The sequence below is a fragment of the Macaca nemestrina genome, chromosome X, assembly GCF_043159975.1.
Source record: "Macaca nemestrina isolate mMacNem1 chromosome X, mMacNem.hap1, whole genome shotgun sequence".
NCBI lineage: Eukaryota > Metazoa > Chordata > Mammalia > Primates > Cercopithecidae > Macaca > Macaca nemestrina.
This window is the reverse complement of record NC_092145.1, coordinates 7,049,400-7,070,324: the sequence shown is the minus strand read 5'-3', so window position 1 is coordinate 7,070,324 and position 20,925 is coordinate 7,049,400. Positions and strand designations below refer to the sequence as shown.

Sequence of the window (20,925 nt, the reverse complement as noted above, 5' to 3'; positions counted from 1 at the left end):
TGCTGATAGCAGAGGATGGGAGCCTAAGGGGCTTTTCCTGTTTTGAGACTTGAACTCACAAATACACTGTCTATGTGTATGGTTGTGTGGAACTGGGCTACCAATCACATAGTAACCTCTATGAATGAGGAAGAATTCCCGTCAGCGGCTTCATCTTTGCATGGAAAAACCCACAGTATGTGCATCACGGGTCACTACCTGTTGGGCTGTATCAAGAGAAGATGAGTATCAGAAGGCGGTGACAGTACTGTCCCCCCTTGAGCTGACAGATCACACCTGGAACAGGATACCATGAGTTAGAAGAGCCCCAGGCAATCTGGAGTTCCTCCTGGAAGCACCAAAGATAGTGACAGAGTACAGAAATTGAGCATTAGAAGAAAAGTTGAAGGTTCCCAATAAATGAATGAACAAGCTGAGAATGTCTCAACCTGGAGAAGAGACAATGCCGGGGGATAGGATTACTATCTTCCAACAGCTGAAGGCTTGTCATTCAAAAGAAGAAGGAGATGCATTCTGTGCAGCTCCAAAATACAATATATAGGTAGAACTTCCTGAGGAACAAGTTTTTAACTCACAAAAGAAGGAAAAATAACCTGATCAGGCTGTCTCAACATGGAGCAGACTGCTTCAAGCAGTAGCAAGCTCCCTGTCACTGACAGTGTGCAAGCATCTGCTGGATGGTCCAAATGATTTTAAATTCACCTTAAATATTAGGTCAATTAAGTTAGTATTTATAAAGGACCTACCCTGTTTAGTGCCAAAAAAGGGCTTGATTTTTTATGTGCCCTGAAATAAAGTTGCTTTATTTTTCCTCATTAGGAGATGACCCATTCCTGGCCTACTCCTCTCACTTCCATGCATACTGCTGGACACTCTGAGCAGAACACATTTTCCATCCCAGGACAGGTCAGTTCTCTTCCTTCCTGCATTTTTCTTTGTCTTATTTTAATTATACCAATCTTCCAGTTGGATTCTCAGTGACAAAAATGGCCTTGGTCTTCTAGTGCCATAAAATCTCAACTCTCTCTCTCTTGCCCCTCAGAATAGCAATATAAAAATAATTTTTATTGAAAGTGAGTCTTTAAGACAAAATACACACAGATATTGGCATGCATATCTTACTCCATAGGGTGTTGCCACTGTCCAAGTCACTGTGTCTAGAACAGATGAGACAGAGATTGAATAAGAAATATTCAATCCCTTAAGAAATATCAAATAGATGATGGAACAGCAACGTTCAAGATTTTTAAGTTACAAAACCTATACTCTTTAATGAACTGATTTTCATTTTTATCACCTCAGTTCTTGCTCACAAGAAGACAGATCTTTACAAAACACCACATCACAATGACAGAGCTTTTCCTTCTGCAGTTCTATTGTCAAATGTTTAATATTATTTTTATTTACCTTCTCCCAGTAAGATTTGCTTTATTGCCATCAGTTTTTAAAATGCCTAGACATGGATATTCTAACATGCTTTAAAAAAATATATAATGTCTTCCTTTCTTCCTCCATTCCTTTCTTCCTTCCATCCATTTATTCAGAAATTGTTTACTGAGAAGGTACAGTGGGCTTAAAGTTAGGGGTGAAGAAAAACCGTCTACATGCTATCACGTAGATCACAAAACAATGTAGTAAATGTCTTCATAGAGAAGACAAGACACTCCCGTGGGGAGTTGAAGAAGTGCTCACCACTGAGGTGGCAACATTTAGAGGATGCTTAAAACTCTGACGGGTGAAGAAGGGGCCAAGAGAAGAATACCGCATGTAGAAGACTAGCGTGAGCAAGGTCATGAGAGATGAGGGATCATGCTGTGATGCATGGTGGGTGATATAAGGTCTTAAGTGGCAGGATTAAAGTTTGTGTGATGGGGAGTGGAAAGAGAGGAAACCTGGGCAAATAGGTGCATCTTTGGAAAATGCCTCAGATACCACCTCAAAGAGTTTAGATTTTGTTTGTAGAAGGAGAAAGACCCAAAGGAGAAACCCTTAGATTTTAGGGTCATGATTTTGACAGTAATACTGGTCTAAACTTTGCTTAATGATCTTCCTTAACTTATGAAAGAGGTCAGAACTAAATGAACAGCTAACCTCACTGTCCCAGTATGGGTGTGTGCTATTCATTTTTGCATTCTCACCTACCCTCTTTAGGCTCCTGTTATCCTTCCCCCTGGCATCTCCAGCAAAGGGAGTTATCCATCCAGTTCAGGTCCAACACTTGTATAGCAATTGCAGTGTTTTCAGCTGAGTTCTCCAATTTTGGAGATAATTTGTGCAAGTTGCAATTTTGACATTTGCAAGTGTATACAATAGAACTGTTGTTTAAATGGGCTTTTGTAGTAAGTGCACAATTTGGAATCAGGCACAGTTTGCATTTTCTGCCCATTATCTGTGCTACCATCAACCCCATGACAAAGGTAGAAGTGAGTGGGCTAAAATGGTGAAAGCAAGAAGTCTACACACCCACTCCTGTTTCATTTGATTCCTGCCAAAATGTTGGTTTGAAAGAAAAGTACATTTTAAATAACAACCAACACGTACAATGGCACCATGTGCCTCACGTCATTCTAAGCACTTAATATATAGTAAAGAATTTAATCCCCACTACAACCCAAAGAGATTGTTAATTTTACTACCCCAATTTACAGAGGAAGAAACCTGGTAGTTAAGTAATGTGCTCAGGATTATCCAGTTAATGAATGAGGGAACCAGTATTTAGATCCAGGTGTTTCTGGCACCAGCGGTCATACTATCTCTCTGTATGTCTTTTATCACACAGGCTTACTGATGCCCCAGTTCAAATTGTGTCTTCCAAAACATGGCCATCCCTATATGCAACAAAGGTGATTTCCCTTTCCTCAGTGCTTCCACTAGAACTAGGTGGCAGCATCCTTTCAGAAAGCATCAGTTTCTTACATCCATGACAGAGCTTGCCCAGAGGAAAGAGTGCTGTCTTAAGAGCTGCATTCCCAGCTGTTTTTAATCCTGGCACTGCCATTTGCTTGCTGTGTGGTCCTGTTCAAGTTCCTCTAAGTCTCTGTTTCCCCATCTGTATTGGGGCGTGGGGTGTGTGTGTGTGTGTGTGTGTGTGTACACTATATAATTCCAATGGATTTTTTTAGTTCAAATAGTTGATGATTCTGTAAGCTTACTAAAACAAATACAGTTGAAAATTTTCAACTTAACTTATTTATCAATTTCAAATTGAAAATACCATGTTTTCTCATAGACGATGAAAAACTTCACAAGGAAGGGAGTTAAGTGCATGCCAAGTAGATTTGAGAGAGTAATAATATCCTCAGGAGAAGTTTAATAAAGTTTTCCTGGAGGTAAACATCCTCTAGAACAGTGGTGGGCAAACTATGGCCCATAGGTTTTTACGTCTTTAAAGGGTTAACATTTTCAAAAGAAAATTAATATATTATTATGAATAATATTCGCATGAGTGTGGAATTCAAATGTCAGTGTCTATAAATCAAGCTTTCTTGGAATCCAGTCACACCCACTTATTTACGCATTGTCCATGACTGCTTTCACACTACAATGGCAGAGTCTAGTAATTATGACAGAGATGGTATGTCTCCCAATGCCTCAAGCATCTACTCTCTGGCCCTTTGCAGGAAAAGTTAGCTGACCGTTGCTCTAGAATCTAGATCCTTTAGGAACTTCTGATTTTAGGATTATTGTCAAGGCTATTGCTTAAAAGAACCTCATAAGTTTGTGAAAACAATTTGGCATCAGTATATTCTACTGCAAAAATTACGTATATGACATGTCTATGAAATAAATTCATAAAGCAAAATCAGGCATTTAAAATAAATTTGTATTGTTTGTTGTGCATTAACAATTACTGTGAGAACTCTGCAGATTATTTCTACAACCAAGCTATTTCCAATTGGGGTTGGATATGTATGTAAAGTAACTTTGGTGATATACAAAGGTGTTTCATTTGTTTTGATTTGATTTCTAGTTTAAGAAATGTGAAATCCAATGCATAATAATCAAAACATCATATGTACCTCATAAACATATACATCTACTGTGTACCAAAAAAAGTAAAAATTAAAAAATAAAGTAAAAAGAAATGTGAAATTCAGTTTAACGTTAAAAAATGCATCCAGAATATATATCAGTTACTCCAATTCGGTGAATAACATAATGTTCCAGTTTGCTGTATACATTGTTGCACTGATGCTCTGGAAGAACTGATTGTTTAGGTGTAAAGTCCAAAATATTTGGATGAAGGTTAAAAATTCAGGCATAAGACCAGTACAAAGACTGACTACATGTTTTACTCTCTGATCAGATATTTGGCTTAATTGACTTTGGAACTTGACATTTAATTTCCTGGAGGTATACAAGCCCAAACTCATCCTGTACCTTTGTAATGAAATCCCTTAAATAGTAACAGATAAAAATACTTGTATATAGTTACAGAGATATAAATGGTTAACAAGTCATTTATTTGACACTCTGGAAAATGAGATGTTCTGGATAATTAAAATTATTGGATAACTGAAAGTTATTATTCTATAGGAATCATGCAATATAAATTATTTTGAAGTGTAATTAATATTTTCCTGACTTCTTTTAAAGATTATGTCAAGCATGCTTTAGTCTTTCTTGATAACTTATATATTATTGTGAGCGTAAATTATTGTAGTATGTGTAATATTATACTATGCTGCAATTATGTTCTCGGAGTCTATTAAGACAGATGGGAATGCTTGCCTCTATATTAAATGACTGTAGATTCTTGTGCTTTTTAAGTTCAGACTTTTCTGTGTCATTTTTGTGGGCTCCTTTGCTATTGGTTTTCACCTGTCAATTTTCTCAGTGCCTATGCCTCTAGAAATATTTCCCCTTCCTTGCCATCTGTGATTTGAAAATGAGTGGGAATCATTTGAGTCCTTTGTCAAAAGACAGTTCTCTATCAGGGAGAGCACAGAAGCCTCTGAGCAGCAAACGATATGGGCTTTGCAACAGACAGTTCTTTCTCTAAGAGGCCTTTTCTGCCTCTTGTTGAGTTTGTGGTAGTCTTCTGGAGTGGTGATCTTGCCGGAAGATAAATCTCTGGAGCAACAGAATCATACTAAATACATTGGAAATTTCACTTTTGATTAAAGCAAAGTGTTAAAATTTTTGCTTACTTTTTATACAAGATAAAGAATGCTGTGAGCCTAGTTTTCATCTACAGAGGGTCAATATTAGGCTTAATAAATAGATTACTTGAAACAATAATTGATATAACTAATTCTTGTATTTACTTGAATTCATTGTCTCCACTTTTGGAATGCCTGTATTGCGGTTTGTACCATTTATCTTCCATCCACACAGTGCCATGTGTGCCCTGATTTTGCCTTCATGTTTTGTCAGTATCCACACAGGTGTGCCACACTCCCAGCAAGGCAGCATGTGCAAATCTGAATTTCTCAAAACAGTGAATGAATTGTGTATAATGTGACTTTCAAGTCAAATTTAAATTCCTTTAAATAACACAGTCCACTAACATTTCACATTGCTTCCTATACTTCGACAGACTTGCAATGCAGTTTTAAGAACACTTCTTATATACAAAATGAGGTACATCTGTGCACATGTGTCATAGAAAGTTGGATCCGTTTCTATAAAAGGGAAAAACCAAGCAGATCTATTAATGATGATCTTGTTTACAGTTTTACAAAAAAACATGATCATCTGTTTGAACCAACTCCTCTTTATTCTTTTAGAGGCATCATTTTCCAGCTAAGTGAGAAATTATACACTTCAATTTCACACATATGGGTCATTTGTTCTCATGTTACACACATTTCCAAATAGATACCAGTCTTACTTATAATTTTGATTAAATGGCAGTTATAATCATGTTGCAGCAGGTTTGGCTGGCAAATGTTTATCCTTCAAATAGAGCTATAGACAAAAGCCTAATTAATGGAATTGTTAACAGCAGTTTCCTATTTGCAAACATTAGTCTACTACATCTTCAGCAATAATTAACATGCCTCTTATTCTCCTTGTGTCATCTAACTAATGTTTGTGTCATATACATTCTTCCTTGTAGGAATCGCAGCATCTGACCCCAGGATTCACCTTACAAAGTAAGTGGTTTTGAAAAATCCTTCTTAGTCCAAACATCCATGTTCTCTGTTCCCTCATTTTTTCCTTTTTCCTACTTAAAATCATTAAAACGTGAAAGAAGAACAATAACAAAAAGTTTTTTTAATTGTTAAGTTTTAGCTCTCAGAAATAAGTGAGAAGATGCAAAGTTTGTCTTTCTGTACCTGGCCTTTCTCACTTAACATAATGACTTCCAGTCCCATGATATATCTAATTGGTTCCTTCTTTTTTTTTTTTTTTTTTTTTTTTAAATCTGTTACTTATCCCAAGAAGGTAACTTGGGGGACTGCATGTTTGGAGATCAATTTAATTCAGAATAATCATTTGACAGTAGAAACATGAACAGTAATTGTTTATATATTTTCTTTTCAGAGTGGAATGACCCAACCACCAGAGCTTCTACAAAGTCAGTATCTTTCAAATCGTGAGTAGTTGGATTTCCAAATTAGGCCTTTTTGGGGATATCTGGCAAGGAAACAGTGCCTCAATGCTGATCTAATCATGTTCTCTCCTCTGCTCCTTGAAATTATGAACCTTGACTCATAATAATATGTAGTTTGGTTGGGGTGGGGGGAGAATCAGATTTCCCATTGTCTTAGTCTGCTTGGGCTGCTATAACAAATACTATAACCAACATGGCTTGTAAACAACAGAAATTTGTTTCCCATAGTTTGGGAGCCTCAGAAGTTCGAGATCAATGCACAGCATAAAGGGCATCTTGTGAGGGACCATTTCCTCATAGAAAGCTGTTTTCTTACTCTAATCCCACATGGTAGAAGGGGTGAGGGGTCTCTCTCAGACCTCTTCTTATAAGGGCACTAATCCCATTCATGAGGGCTCAATTCTCATGTCATGATCCCCTCCCCAAATACCCATGTCCTAATACTATCACTTTGGGGGTGAGGATTTTAGCATATTAATTTTGGAGTGATACAAACAGATTATAGGACCCATAATAAGTAAGTAACAGTAAAAGTTAATGAGATCACCATTAGGCTCTCTAAGTTTGTAAATACAGACCAGGTCAATACCTGGGATATGAAAACAACTGTGATTTCAGTGAAAAAGGAAAACTCTAGATGGCTTGTTTCTCACATTTTAACTAGTTGTTCAAACGCTGCATAATATCAGCTAAAGACATTATAGTACACAATATTCAGTCACCACTGACTGGGATGGACGAGGGAATCTAAGCAGCCATGATTGGACTTGAAATGTTGAGTGGATTGCTATGGCCAGTCAGCCCAAAACCTCACTATTTGCAGGTCATCAGGCGCCTGTATATTAAAGACAAACAAGGGCATCCAGGAAGAGCTGGAATAAGATATTACATGACGGTAGGTTGAAGTTCAGAAGCCAGGGCCCTGCAATTCACTCAGCACTGTCTTCATTTTTTATTAATGCTAACTGAAGGAGGAGTTTGGAGAAACCAATTTCCTCAGATTAACTATTGTAGATTTTCTAATATCCATTTGTCCAAGAGAGTATCAAGGGAGTATTATTTCTCTCACAACTTCTTTTGTACCTAATAATAGAAAATGGAAGTCAATTTTTTGTGTAATAGGCACACACTTAGACTATTTCAAAATGAAATAATTTATGACATTCAAGTGGCCTAATGGCACCCTTGAAGTGAATTGCTCACCTTTTGGAAGATCATGAATAATTGCATAAAACAACTGGGAATGACTCCCAAATAGACTGAGGATTTGAGAAAGTAAGTGGCATTTCTACATTCTTGGTGCAGGGCAGTAGCAAAGCCCCAAAGGCCTGATCCCATCACTGGTTCATTTATTTGCTTTTCTAGACTGATCTGGGCCTTCTAATTCAAAGTTCAATTTCAACAACCAAGAATTCTCAATTTTAAGAAGCAAGAAGAAACAAGAGAAGGGGATAATAAAACCATAATCCCGATTTAAGGACCAAATTATATGAAAACACAAAAATCAAAGTCATCTTTGATGCTGTATATTTTAGCTTTTCCATTAATCACGTTTTGAACTGCCCTCCCCCTTGTTATTCTAGGAAATAATAGATCTAATCCTCCCTGCCTTCACACTTGTCTCACTTCATCCCCATTAAAGTCAGTAAGATTCACACACACACACACACACACACTCACACGCGCTTAGAAAATCAACACAAGTTTCTAAACTTGGAAAATATATAAAAATATATTTTCCTGTGTAAAATTACTTACTCCTAAAGAAAGAGTATTAGGCTCCCACTGTGAAATATGCTGCTTGCTATATATACTGTAGAATGCAATGTTTCAGTAGTTTGTAACTAACAGAAATAAACTTGTCAATTGTGGTTTATAGTTAGAGGCTGCATTTCCAGAGAACAGTACTTCGCAGCACAGTAATATATAGTGTAGTCAATACAACTAAAATACTCTATAGGAAGCATCAGTAAAACTAGAAGACACTGAGTTCATTTTATGAATGAGCTCCTCTCTTTTTGTCTGTTTAATCTGAAGTCCAAGCACTGTCCATCAGATTTTAGCTGGAATAAGTTTCCTTCTTACGGTAGGGTATGGGTTTAACATAGGACAGATCAGAATTGTAATAAAGTTATTTTTATTTTTAGCTTCCAAATTATTGGCTTAGCCATTACTATCATTCTCCCACATTGAGCTACGGTGTGCTTTTTAAGCCACCTCCTAGGATTTTCCATTTGGCAGGGTAATCCTCCAGGTGATTAAGATTGTTCTGAGTGTAAACAGACTGCTAATGTCTGCACCTTGGTGAGAAGCAGCCTGTAAGTCAGCCATGATGCAGGAAAGACCCAAGGCCAGAAAGTGTCCTAAGCACACTCCTGACAGTGCAGTAAAGAGAGATTAGAGTCTTGTAAAACAGAATCCCTTAATTACTGGGACACTTCATTACTTTTCCTCATCTTGGCCTGTTTTCCCTGGTTGACAAAACGCAGATCTTCCATTGGAGTATGCATTGTTTATAAGGATTATGCACATGGGCACCAGGTCTGAAAACATTGGCCACAGTGTGCCTGAGTATAAACTTGGAACTAGCCAGTCTCCCTCTTTCTTTTTGACAATTACTGCTGTCTCTGACCCTGACCCCAACAATATGACTGGCTTTTTGGAAAACTGGGTATTTTTCTTCTCAGTGTACTCCATTGGCATACAGTGCTTTTTATCAGTGTCCATTCATGCCATGACATCCTACCTGCTTCAGCTGGAACTCTGAATGCTTACGAGGCAAGAGTACTGAATTGGGGAAGTTTGGAGACCTAGGTTTAATCCCCTCCTTTCTGTCAGTTGTGGTATTGTGGGGGAAAGCACTGACCTAGTATACAGAAGATATGAGGTTAAATCACAGGAGAATTTATTTTTATTTTAAACTATACAGACAGAGTCTGTTAAAGGGAATTAAACAAATTAATGAGTATATGTGTCTACACATGCAGCTACACCAACAAACACTTGTCAGTGTTCAAATTTAAGCAGTTATACTTTTTAGTAATTAAATCTAGCAACATAAAAATACATTTAACTTTAATCATCAATACTTTCTGGAGGAGAAAAGTTGGTCTCCCACCCCTCAGCCTCTATGATTCTGAGCTATGTTACAGTCTTGGAACAGGGCCCACCTAGGTCTTCTAAATCAAACGGTGTTTCTAATCTCCCTCAAAAATGTCTCTGTCCCAAAAAACAGGGTGAAGCATGGGCATAAGAAGGTGAAATTGTGATTTTCACGGCTGTGGAATTGTATGTTTACACAGTAATATCATGTCTGTCTATTTTGTCTCAAAGAGATCTGTTTATTTCAATGACAGGATTCAGGCTCTGAATGGACTCACCAGACATTGTGTTACTTTGTAGTTTTTCTTTTTCTTCCCCCACCCCCCGCTCCTCCGCCCCCTCCCCTCCCCCGTTGCTCCCCGAGATAGAGTCTCGCTCTGTCCCCCAGGCTGGAGTGCAGTGGCACAATCTCGGCTCACTGCAAGCTCCGCCTCCCGGGTTCATGCCATTCTCCTGCCTCAGCCTCCTGAGTAGCTGGGACTACAGGTGCCTACCACCTGTAGTTTCTTAATGAAGTTATTAAAGAGCAATGAGGAAGAAAACATAACCAAACCGAAGAACTTGGATTTTCTTTGTTCAGTTGGATTGATTCATCCAGCGGATTATAACATTTTGCCATTTACCTGTCAGTTCAATGGCCTTCCCAAATGCATGACCCTGTTGGTCTTTTATGGGCCATCATAGATAGGAACACATAAGATGCATTAAGTTGCCCCGAAAAGGATTTTCAGGCAGGTTCTATGAACTCAAGGGTGTACATCCAATTAGTTCTTAACTTGTTTGTGAGTACTGTTGAGGAGATGGCAGCTCCAAATATCAAGCTCCTTTGTAAAACTTGGTTGTTAGCATTTGGACTATGTCCAGGTGAAAACCATCCAGACCCCCATTTAACTGAGCAGCTCCTGTGTTTTAAACCATGCTGTCGAGAATGCCTGGATAGTTTCCATAAAATCTTAATATAGCCATAATGCTGGGTTGTTTTTTTTTATAAAACCAGTTTGCCAACTTATGGTATTAACTATATGTTTTAAAACATCCCAACTCTGGAGTCAGAGAGTTGATGGAAGGTCTTATGGAGACAGATTGGTTGAGGCCAGCTTGAGTTTACATGTGGGTGGTTGTTATGCATGTCACATGAAGACATCCTTGATTGTAGCACTAGTTAGGAAGAAAGGGCACTACACTATCACAGGAATGACACACACAAACAATAATTATTGTGCTGTTGAGAACAAGTGTCAGGTGCTTTTATGTACATTGCCTTATTAAACTTGCCAGGCATCGTGGAGGTGCTCCAAATTATTCCCATCTTACAGATGAGCAAAGCAAAGCTAGAATAATAGTCCTTCCTCCTGAGGTGTACACAGTCCAGTAGGAAGACAGACTGGTCATGCCCACTTATTCTGAATGGATATTTTGGCTACAAACATATAGAAGAGCCCTCTGAGTCACAATGCTCCTAAGTAAGAAAGTTTGAATGCAAGCCAAGGGCCCAGTGAGTTCAAAGCTCCCTCTCATCCTGCTAAGTTGCCCTTCCTCACAGGATTTGATAAGTTCAGGGATTTAGTATGCCAAAGTTTTCCTTTTGTACCTGGACACAACATTCCTACAACCTGGTGGGATGTAGTCCCACAAGAAATTATACTGCTCTGTTTTTGATGACACAAAACTGGGTCAAAACTGTTTTATGTAACTAAAATGTCATTATTTCTAAAGTTTTCTGTAAGTGCTATGAAAATTTCATTACCAAAGAGAATAGGAAGACTGTGAAAATGTTTTCCAGATTGCTATAACCAATACAGGAATTACATTATTTTTAGATCAATTTTGAAAATATTTTTACTAAAAATTAATTGATATTCATTACAACCCTGGCCATCCTTTTACCAAAGCTTTCATCATTGAAAATGTTTCCTTTGAGATTTTAATTTGAAATTTAAGAACTGCAATGCATTATTGCAGAGCAATAACCCACTTTCTAGCAATTTCATATATTCTTCCCCATGTAGATGTTTGATCTGCTACTTGTATGCAATTTTGGTAGCAAAGTGACTGTGTAATGGGGCAAGGAAGAAATGACTGTTATTTTATTAATCAGATTAATTCTTAATCAGAATACATGATTTGGTACTTAGAATTTAAAAATACTGCAGCTGGGCATGGTGGCTCACGCCTGTAATCCCAGCACCTTGAGAGGCCAAGGTTGGCAGATCACGAGGTCAGGAGATCGAGATCATCCTGGTTAACACGGTGAAACCGTCTCTATAAAAAATACAAAAAATTAGCTGGGCATGGTGGCGGGAGCCTGTACTCCCTGCTACTCAGGAGGCTGAGGCAGGAGAATGGCATGAACCCGGGAAGCGGAGCTTGCAGTGAGCCGACATCGCACCACTGCACTCCAGCCTGGGCGACAGAAGGAGACTCCGTCTCAAAAAAACAAAAAAACAAAAAAAGTACTGCTAATCAGTTTGAGACTCATAGTAGCCAAACTAACTCTCCTGATAATCTGGTAATCTTGGTAACTTTACTAGTTGCAGACATTCTGGTTTTTAAATCCAGAAGTATAGCAACTCTTGCTTTTAACTTGTCTTGTATGGCCTGCATCTCTGAGCTTGCCAACTTTTCCTAAGGACTTAATATATTTTTGGAAGTTCTCCACTGCATCAGGGGCAACCACCTGGGAGCAGAGAAAACAAAATTTGGCAGCCTGTTCAAGCTGTGAATTAAAGGTAATTCACAGTTTGAAATGAATCAGTGTGAGGTCCTTGAGAAGAGTAATCAGACATCAAGAGGATTTTATGTTGAGGACTGTATATTGGCTAATGTGACAACAAGCAATATTGGCATTTGGAATGTTTGCATCAAGAAGCACTGAAGCTGCCGGGGCTTAATGGGTACCAAGATCTAACATGGGGGCTCCCTTCAAAGAGAGCTGTAGATTTACATTTCTATCACAAAATCTGGAAACAAAGATGGATTGGCTCAGCCGTCATAGTTGAAAGATTAGATCTGATTTTTGTGGTGGTGTTCATGGACCTAAGTCTATCATAGGATTTGTATATCTCGGCTTTTGAGACACCTCTGTAATTGAAAGCAAATGTCTCTCTCTCTCCCTCTCCCCCACCCTCTGCCCCTCTCTCTCTTTCTCTCTAGGTAAAGGCAAACATCTCTTCCTTTCTACTAGATTTCATTTTTTTTCCAACAAATATGCATTCAGTACCTACTATATGTAAGGCTCTGGGCTATACACTGGTAACTCAAGGTGAAACACTGCACATCATTGTCTCAAGGAACTCATGGTCTAGTGAAGATAAGACTTGCACCGACAATGCCAGCAACCCAACGAACTCGTACTAATTGAGTGCCTACTATGTGCCAGGCACTTCCCTTGCAATTTTTCTCCTTACAAGCAATCCCATGGGGTTCATCATCATTATACTGTACAGAAGTAGAAACGCAGCTCAGAGACATTGAGTGAGTTGCTCAAAGTGGCACAGTAACAAAGAGGGAGACAGAACAGGACTGACTCCAGAACATATGCTCTTAACTTAACATTAAAGCCATCCTATGAGTCATTTGGAGGTGGCCTTACTGATTTTCAGTCAGGTGTGATCTTGCCCAGGCATTAGGACAAAATCGACTAACCACAATGCAAGCCAAAATGGCAATGCCATCTTGCTTTAAAACAGGGTAAGTATTAGATCTAAATATTATAACTGAGTTAGGTTTTGCATATACTACACATGCTGACATGGGCACTGAAGACAGATCTGTCCTCAACTCAGGGCCTGCATCCAGATTGTGTCACCAGGACTCTAGAATGTTCCCTTCAGTGAGGCTGAAGGATCTATTCCTGCAAGGAACTTAGACCATCACAAAAATGAAATTCATGTAAGATTGATGTTGGTGGCATATCCCTTCAGAAATGTCCATCATGCCACATTAAAGAGAAGAGAAAACTGATATTTGGGTCTATTTTTATAAGAGACTCATCCATCGCCTTTCATGCTTACCAACTTGTTTGATAATTAGAAAGTGGCTTTCTATCCTCATGGTGAAATAATTTTCAAAAATATCCCCATCTGTTATCAACCACAGTGGCATATTTCCAAATTCTTCTCAGCATTTTTAAACAGTAACTGGGAGTGAAGCAAATAATGCTGGTGGAAGGCACTGAAATTAATAAGCAAGGGACCAAAGTTAAAAAAAATTCAGTTATATAATTGAATGTAATGTTGTGATAACACACCCATGCACACACACATGCATACATATGCTCTGTATCCCAGAACAGTAGGTCACTCTAATGTTGTTTGATCTAATGAGATGCACACATACACACATGCACACTCTTTTTTCAGTTTTTACATTGTAAAGTGCTATGATCACAGATATTTTTCTTTTTTTTTTTGAGATGGAGTTTCCCTCAGTCACCCAGGCTGGAGTACAATGGCTGGCGCCATCTCGGCTCACTGCAAGCTCCGCCTCCTGGGTTTATGCCATTCTCCTGCCTCAGCCTCTCAAGTAGCTGGGACTGCAGGCATCCGCCACCTCGCCCAGCTAATTTTTTGTATTTTTTAGTAGAGACGGGGTTTCACCATGTTAGCCAGGAGGTCTCGATCTCCTGACCTCGTGATCCACCCGCCTCAGCCTCCCAAAGGGCTGGGATTACAGGCGTGAGCCACCACGCTTGGCCAGAGATATTTTTCATGTGCACAGTGAATGATAATTTTAACACACTTTGACACAATACATTAGCCCATGTGAGTGGCACAGCATTCCTGTTAGACAGCCAATTGAAAACAAACCAGGCATAGGGAGGGGAAGAGATTTTCCTAAAATCCCCCACCTAGGGAGAGGTAGTGGTAGGGCTGGGACTAGAAGCCAGGATTCTGCATTCTCAGAATATGCTGCCTTGTCCCCAGATTCCCCAGACGGCTGCAGGGCCAGAACTCATCAGAGCCCTGACAAGTCTTCCAGGCCCAGATGAAGAACATACAACAACAGTGTAGACAAGCTCCATGGATCTTTCTTAGAATTTATAAACAAACAAACAAAATCCAACTGAGACTGCAGTAGAGGAGAAGAAATATCTGCTTCTGAACTATTCATTTTGTTTTTCCATCCTATCAAGCATCTCACAAACAGCCAGATCCTTTACCACAATTGCATTATTGGGAATGTTAGGTTTAAATGGTCTGCTCTTGACACCTTCTCAGAGTTGCTAAAAGCCTTCCATTTTACACTGATGAGTAGGGAGCAGTGTTGGCAGAATACCACAGATGCATGCACAATTACAGCTGTAAAATCAGTTGAAGAATCTGACAAATGCCTTTATTTGTGGTTCATCCACCCCCTTTAACAATGAAGACCAAAAAAGGAAAAAGTCTCAAAGCTATTTGATTGACATCTACAAATATGCTGCCAAGACTGGGACAGGGTAGGTGGGATGGAGTAGATGGGGTCGGGGTAGGTCTTCTGAAAACCAAAAGAATAAAATTTATTTTCTTTGCTACCCTGTGGGTTTTTGACACTGAAGATCTACAGTACGACCCCATAGTACACTGCCTTGTCCTTGTCAAAGGTTCTAGGGTCCCTGAGAGAGCAATAAGTGAGAGAAAAGTATCCAGAGAAAAGTAGAAGCTAACAATTTAGCAACCTATAACTCTGACAGCTCCATTGCCTAATTTCTGGAGTTACTTGTTTTGGCATAAGAAGCCCACTTCATAAAAATTCCAGATGGAGATCTCAATTTTGTAACTACATAGAATATTTCTCTTTTTTTTTTTCTTTTTTTCTTTTAACTTTTAGGTTTGGGGGTACATGTGACGCGGGGATTTGTTATACATATTGTTTCATCAATAAGTTATAAAGCCCAGTACTCAATAGTTATATTTTCTGCTCCCCTCCCTCCTCACACCCTTTCCGCTCAAGTAGACCCCAGTATCTGCTGCTTCATTCTGTGTGTTCGTAAGTTCTTAACATTTAGCTTCCAATTGTAAGTGAGAACATGCAGTATTTGGTTTTCTGTTCCTGCGCTAGTTTGCTAAGGATAATAGCCTCCAGCTCCATCCATGTTTCTGCAGAAGACATTATCTCATTCTTTTATATGGCTGCATAGCATTCCATGGGATATATGTGCCACATTTTCTTTATACAATCTGTCTTTGATGGGCATTTAGGTTGATTCCATGACTTTGGTATTGTGAATAGTGCTGCAATGAACATATGTGTGCATGTGTCTTTATGGTACAATGATTTATATTCCTCTGGGTATATAACCGGTAATGAGATTGCTGGGTCGAATGGTAGTTCCGCTTTCAGCTCTTTGAGGAATCGCCATACTGCTTTCCACAATGGTTGAACTAACTTACACTCCCACCAGCAGTGTATAAGTGTTCCCTTTTCTCCATAACCTCACCAGCAGCTGTTTTTTTTTTTTTTGACTTTTTAATAATAGCCATTCTAACTGGTGTGAGTACATAGAATATTTTTATATTTTTCAAAAGAAAAATCTTTTAAAGTACCTATTGCTCATAATATCTGGAAATTGTCTAGGCCATCTAAAAATTGAAAGGGTCATTCTAGGTTTCTCCAGAATAATTTTCGTATACCATATGGTATAGAAAGAAAGGAAGAAAACAATCTAGATGTGAGCAGTATTCTCGGGTAATTGCAACCACCACTTTTGGCACCTACTATATACCTGGCACCATGGCAAATATTTTATAAGCATCAGCTATTTCATGCTCACAGCAACCTTGTGAGATGGATATCGCTATCTCCATTGCCATCGTCACCACTATCATCACTTCCAGGATTGTCCTTTCAAGGGCTCAAAGACAATGCCAAACACCTGTGGCTGCACAGCCAATGCCAGTAGTCACATTAGAAGTCAGGACTGCCTGGTGCTCTTTCCACTGTGCAATTTCACTGGTTCACCTGTTTAATCACCTTCTAGCCTCATAATGTCTCTGAGAAATTGATAAGATTAAACTGATTTTATGGAGAAGGAAATTTCATCCCAGAACAGTTAAATGACTTGCTCAAGATCACACAGCTAGTTGTTGAGGGAGGTGAAGTTTCACTCCAGGATTCTTGGATTACAAAATTCAAATCTTTTTTACCTTTTTTAATACCCTATTTGCCTCACCCACATAAGGTTTCAATTGAACTGTTATTAATTGTTAAATACAAAGGAAAAATAACAAAATAATCTTAATAATGCTACTACTTTCTAGTTCTTTGGCATTAGTGTTTTCTACACATACTGTTATATAACACATAATGTATATTGTTATATTGTTAAATCTTTTAGATTTGGTCTTTACTCAATTTCTGGAGCAAGGAGACAGGGGAGGGAGCCAGTGTTGTCCTAGAGAGGTCACAGATGTGGGGCATCTATTTCCGAGTGGCTTAAATTCCAGAGCTCTCACTCCCCTGTCATGTGACTTGATGAATTTATTTGGTGCTTTTCTGAGCCTTTGTTTCTTCATATAATAAAACAGAGATGATATATTACTCAGACTCTGTAGTGAATTGTGTCGTCAACAGATGAGCTCATGAATGAGCTTTGCACTCACCTACTCTCATTGGTTCTCTTTCCATGTTAGAAGTGAGGAAAGTCATGCCCAGGTGACCTAAGTGAGGCGTCCCAGCTCACACAGGTAATAGTGTTGCCAAAGCTCAGTCCTGTTTCTTGACTCCTAGTTGAGTGCTATTTTTGCTAATCTGGGCCGTTATTTTTCAAAAGTGTTTTGTCAATGCAGTTTGAATCAAAAGATCAACTGCCAGTGCTGTCAGACAGCAATAGACTTAAAATCAATAACTATGTATGCCACTCCTCTCCTAATTAGATATCCCCAGCATGTTTCTGGATGTTTCACACTGCTGAGAAGAGTGACTGCATTTTTCCACTCAATTATACCCAAGGAAACATTGTTCAATTTAGTAATAGTTTTAGTGCTTATAGAAGAATTTGAAAACTTTAGAAAAATCTCATACGTTTTATAATCTCACTGTCTTAGAGATTGGGATTTGGGACTAGGTCTACCCTTTATCTTCATGCTTTTATGCAGCTCTTTAAAATTTTGATATTGAAGAGGGCCTGAAACTGGTGACCTGTGTTGCCCTTTACTACTGGATTAAAATTTCAGGTTGCTACTATGGTAACCGTACCTTGAAAATTAGATCCTGACAGAGTCACTAAGAAATGTAAAAGTGCACTGCTGCCATGAACTTTGAAGAAAGGTTGCATACAATTGTCAGCGACAGCCTCTTAATTGAAATAATCTGCCTTTCCCATCTGCTAGAAAGAGTTTGTGTGTCTTGGGGAGGAGGGACAAAAAGATTATATCTTGATGGATTTTTAACACAAAAATGGCTGTAGTTCGAAGCAAAGCTGTTTTCTGCATGAAATTTAAATCAACTTCAGCTCAATTTATGCTATTCAGAAAGAACTGTGATACTCAGTATTCACAGTGGCAAGAAGCCAAGATGCACAGTAAAGATATAACGATACTGAGAGAAGATACTGCTGGGGATCTATCCCAGAAAAACCCCAGTGGCCCCAGGGTCCAAATAACAACCTCTTTTAAACCACAGATTTCTGTGCCCAGGCCTCTGGGAAGTTGGGGAATGCAGAGCAGCCGCATGACAGACTTTCAGATCAAGAGGGCCAGCAGTCACTGATTTGCTTAGTGGCATAAAAGCTGAAATCATATTGATGCTCCCAGAGCCAGGGAAATGAAGCAAGCAACATAGGGTCTCTTGGCTTTCAGGAACATGAGGGTGAATGGCACTTGCAATTTCAGGAATTCCTTTGTGCATGTCTTTCCCAAGGCAAGCACATCACGGGGTGTCTGACTTTATAATTAGTAGTGGCTGTATCTGTGGTTCTATAACAGGATTTTTGTTGTTGTTGTTATTGGGCCTTTTTATTTTCTTTATTTTTTTTTCAACAATCTCATAAAAGGATTTTGATTTGTACTTCTAACACCACACATAGAAAATGACTCTTTAACTCTCTGAAGGGCAAAATTTCAGACAAGAAGTGATGTTCTCACTCTGAGAATATTGGTATACTATTTTGCACACAACAGATATCAAATATTAAACCTGTTGGACAATATCAAGTAGTTGGGACTGAGGGATGTGGAGCCATAGGAATTCTCACCACCTAGTGGTGGGAGAGTACCTTGAGGGGTAGTTCTATCTGAAGACTTCAGGTAGAATTGCCTCTCACTTCATTTAAGAGTCTTTTCATTTTGGTTTGGTCAGCATGGGTACTAAGGGGACTGTGATAGTGATGATTGAATTGTGATATACTGATATACCTCTAAACCCAAGGAATGCCCATGAAAGCCCTACAAACAAATATCACCAGTCTTCTACCTTTGAGGACTGTGGAACCACAGGTAGCAGGATGTTTGACTCTCCTGACATAATAGTTTCACAAATCTATTTACCTGAGTGGAAGTGGTGGTATCCACTCCCCTATTTCTTCAGCAGTCGGTACAGGAAGAACCTACTACACAACAGATAACCAGAAAATATTATTGAGTGTAAAGTGAAAGAAAGATCCAGAAGGTGTCACTTGCTCTGAAGTAATACTATTTTTTGATATATTTTACTCTTATATTTGTTAATCCATATTTTAAAAGTAGTATCGTAAGGAGAAATATAAATGCATGCATGTGTGCATATGTATGTGGCTGGAAAGCAAATACAATGCAGAACTTGAAGTGGACAGGCTCTGTAGCTGGAATGGCTGGGTTCAAATCCCAGCTCCACCATCTTTTAGCCATGTGATCTTGGTCAAGTTACTTAACCTCTCTATCACTCAGTTTCCTCATCTGTAAAATGGTGGGTAGTAATAGCACCTACATGATATGATTAAATGATTGAAGTGCTTATCACAGTGCCTGGTCCATAGGAATTTTTTGATAAATACTTTTATTAGTCATGCTCATGATTATTGCGGTCATCATCACTGAGTCTTTTGAGTGAGTGCTGTTTGTACTACATTCCAATCTTCAGTCACTTGGGAAGCCTTTCACTCTATTCCCTGACTTGTCCCAGAGGCCTCCAGTTGGAGAAAGACCTCTCCAGAATGAGCAAACCTGGACTACATTGAACATTTCCTTGGCTCACCTGCCTACCCCAGTCCCAGAGGATAAAAACAAAGAATGGCTAGAATGTCTTAAATGTATACATATTTGGTACTAGGCAGAGTCTTCTTGTTCTTGGAGCTCATCACAGCATCTTATCACAGTCACAATTGTACTCTGAATTTGTAGTTATTTCTAAAAATAAAAGCTAGGACTTAAGTGCCAAACACTATGCTGAGTGTTTTATATCCACTAGCTAATTGACTATTTACAACCCAGTGAGATGTAGGCACTGCCATTACCCACATTTTATAAATGAAGAACTGAATTTCATGACTTGAAGCTAAATTTTTATAGCCAGTAACGATGGATTCATTACTTGAACTTATGTCTGGTTGACTCCAGTAAGAGACCCCTTAACCCTGGCCCTCCTGCCTACCCATGGACTCTCCAGTCTCAGAGTCCACCTGGACTTGATTGTCTTGGGAAATGACAGCACCTCCTCAGAGGTAGCGGAGCAAATACAAGAATACAAGAGAGAGGAAACAATGGAGGACAGGAATTTGACCAGAGATATTCCCTGCTCCTGAGTCCCAAAACAGCCTCTCACATTTTGTAAAATCACCACTGGAATAATTTGCTGAGTCATACTTTTTAATTCTGTGGTTCACATATATATGAAAAACTACTTTTGAAATATATAACAAGCATGTTGTCAATTTTCTAATCAGGTGAAACAAATTATTTTCTTTATTCCCAGTTTTTGCATGCATAAAGGAATTCGTCTGAATAAGAAAACATGTCAATAAAATTTCACGGAATAGCCTCTGCCATTCTGTGAAATAAACATTCCATTCCCTTGCCTGGGCAAATTGTTCCTGTTGCTGCATATCTACTTCTGTTTTCTTGGTCTAAAAAGACACTTCAGATTCTGCCTTTAATTATGATAAGGCTTTACTATTAACTCTTGAGAATAAAGCTTATTTTTGCTGGGAGGGAAGGTAAAATAACATTTAAATTGGTTTTAAAAATAGGAATGGAATCTCAGAAGACACACTAATGTAGAATACACTATATATCAAAATATATAAGTGCATAGTTGTAACAGTGGCTTAGTAAACATATTGCTGAGTGAACTATGAAAAATAATTCACC

At 38.8% G+C, this 20,925-nt stretch overlaps 1 protein-coding gene across 10 annotated transcripts in view; it reads left to right on the top strand.

The window, feature by feature from the left end:
• Nucleotides 1-20,925, top strand: part of LOC105485067 (ALF transcription elongation factor 2) — a 613,671-nt gene that overhangs the window by 451,338 nt on the left and 141,408 nt on the right. For 6 of the 10 annotated variants that reach the window (XM_071088433.1, XM_011747250.3, XM_011747249.3 and 3 more), the window contains 2 exons: nt 6,062-6,098; nt 6,490-6,541. In XM_071088433.1, coding sequence (XP_070944534.1) covers nt 6,062-6,098; nt 6,490-6,541 — 89 coding nt within the window. The remainder of the gene's footprint in view (nt 1-6,061; nt 6,099-6,489; nt 6,542-20,925) is intronic. The other 4 variants (XM_011747253.3, XM_011747251.3, XM_071088436.1 and 1 more) reach the window with 1 other exon arrangement.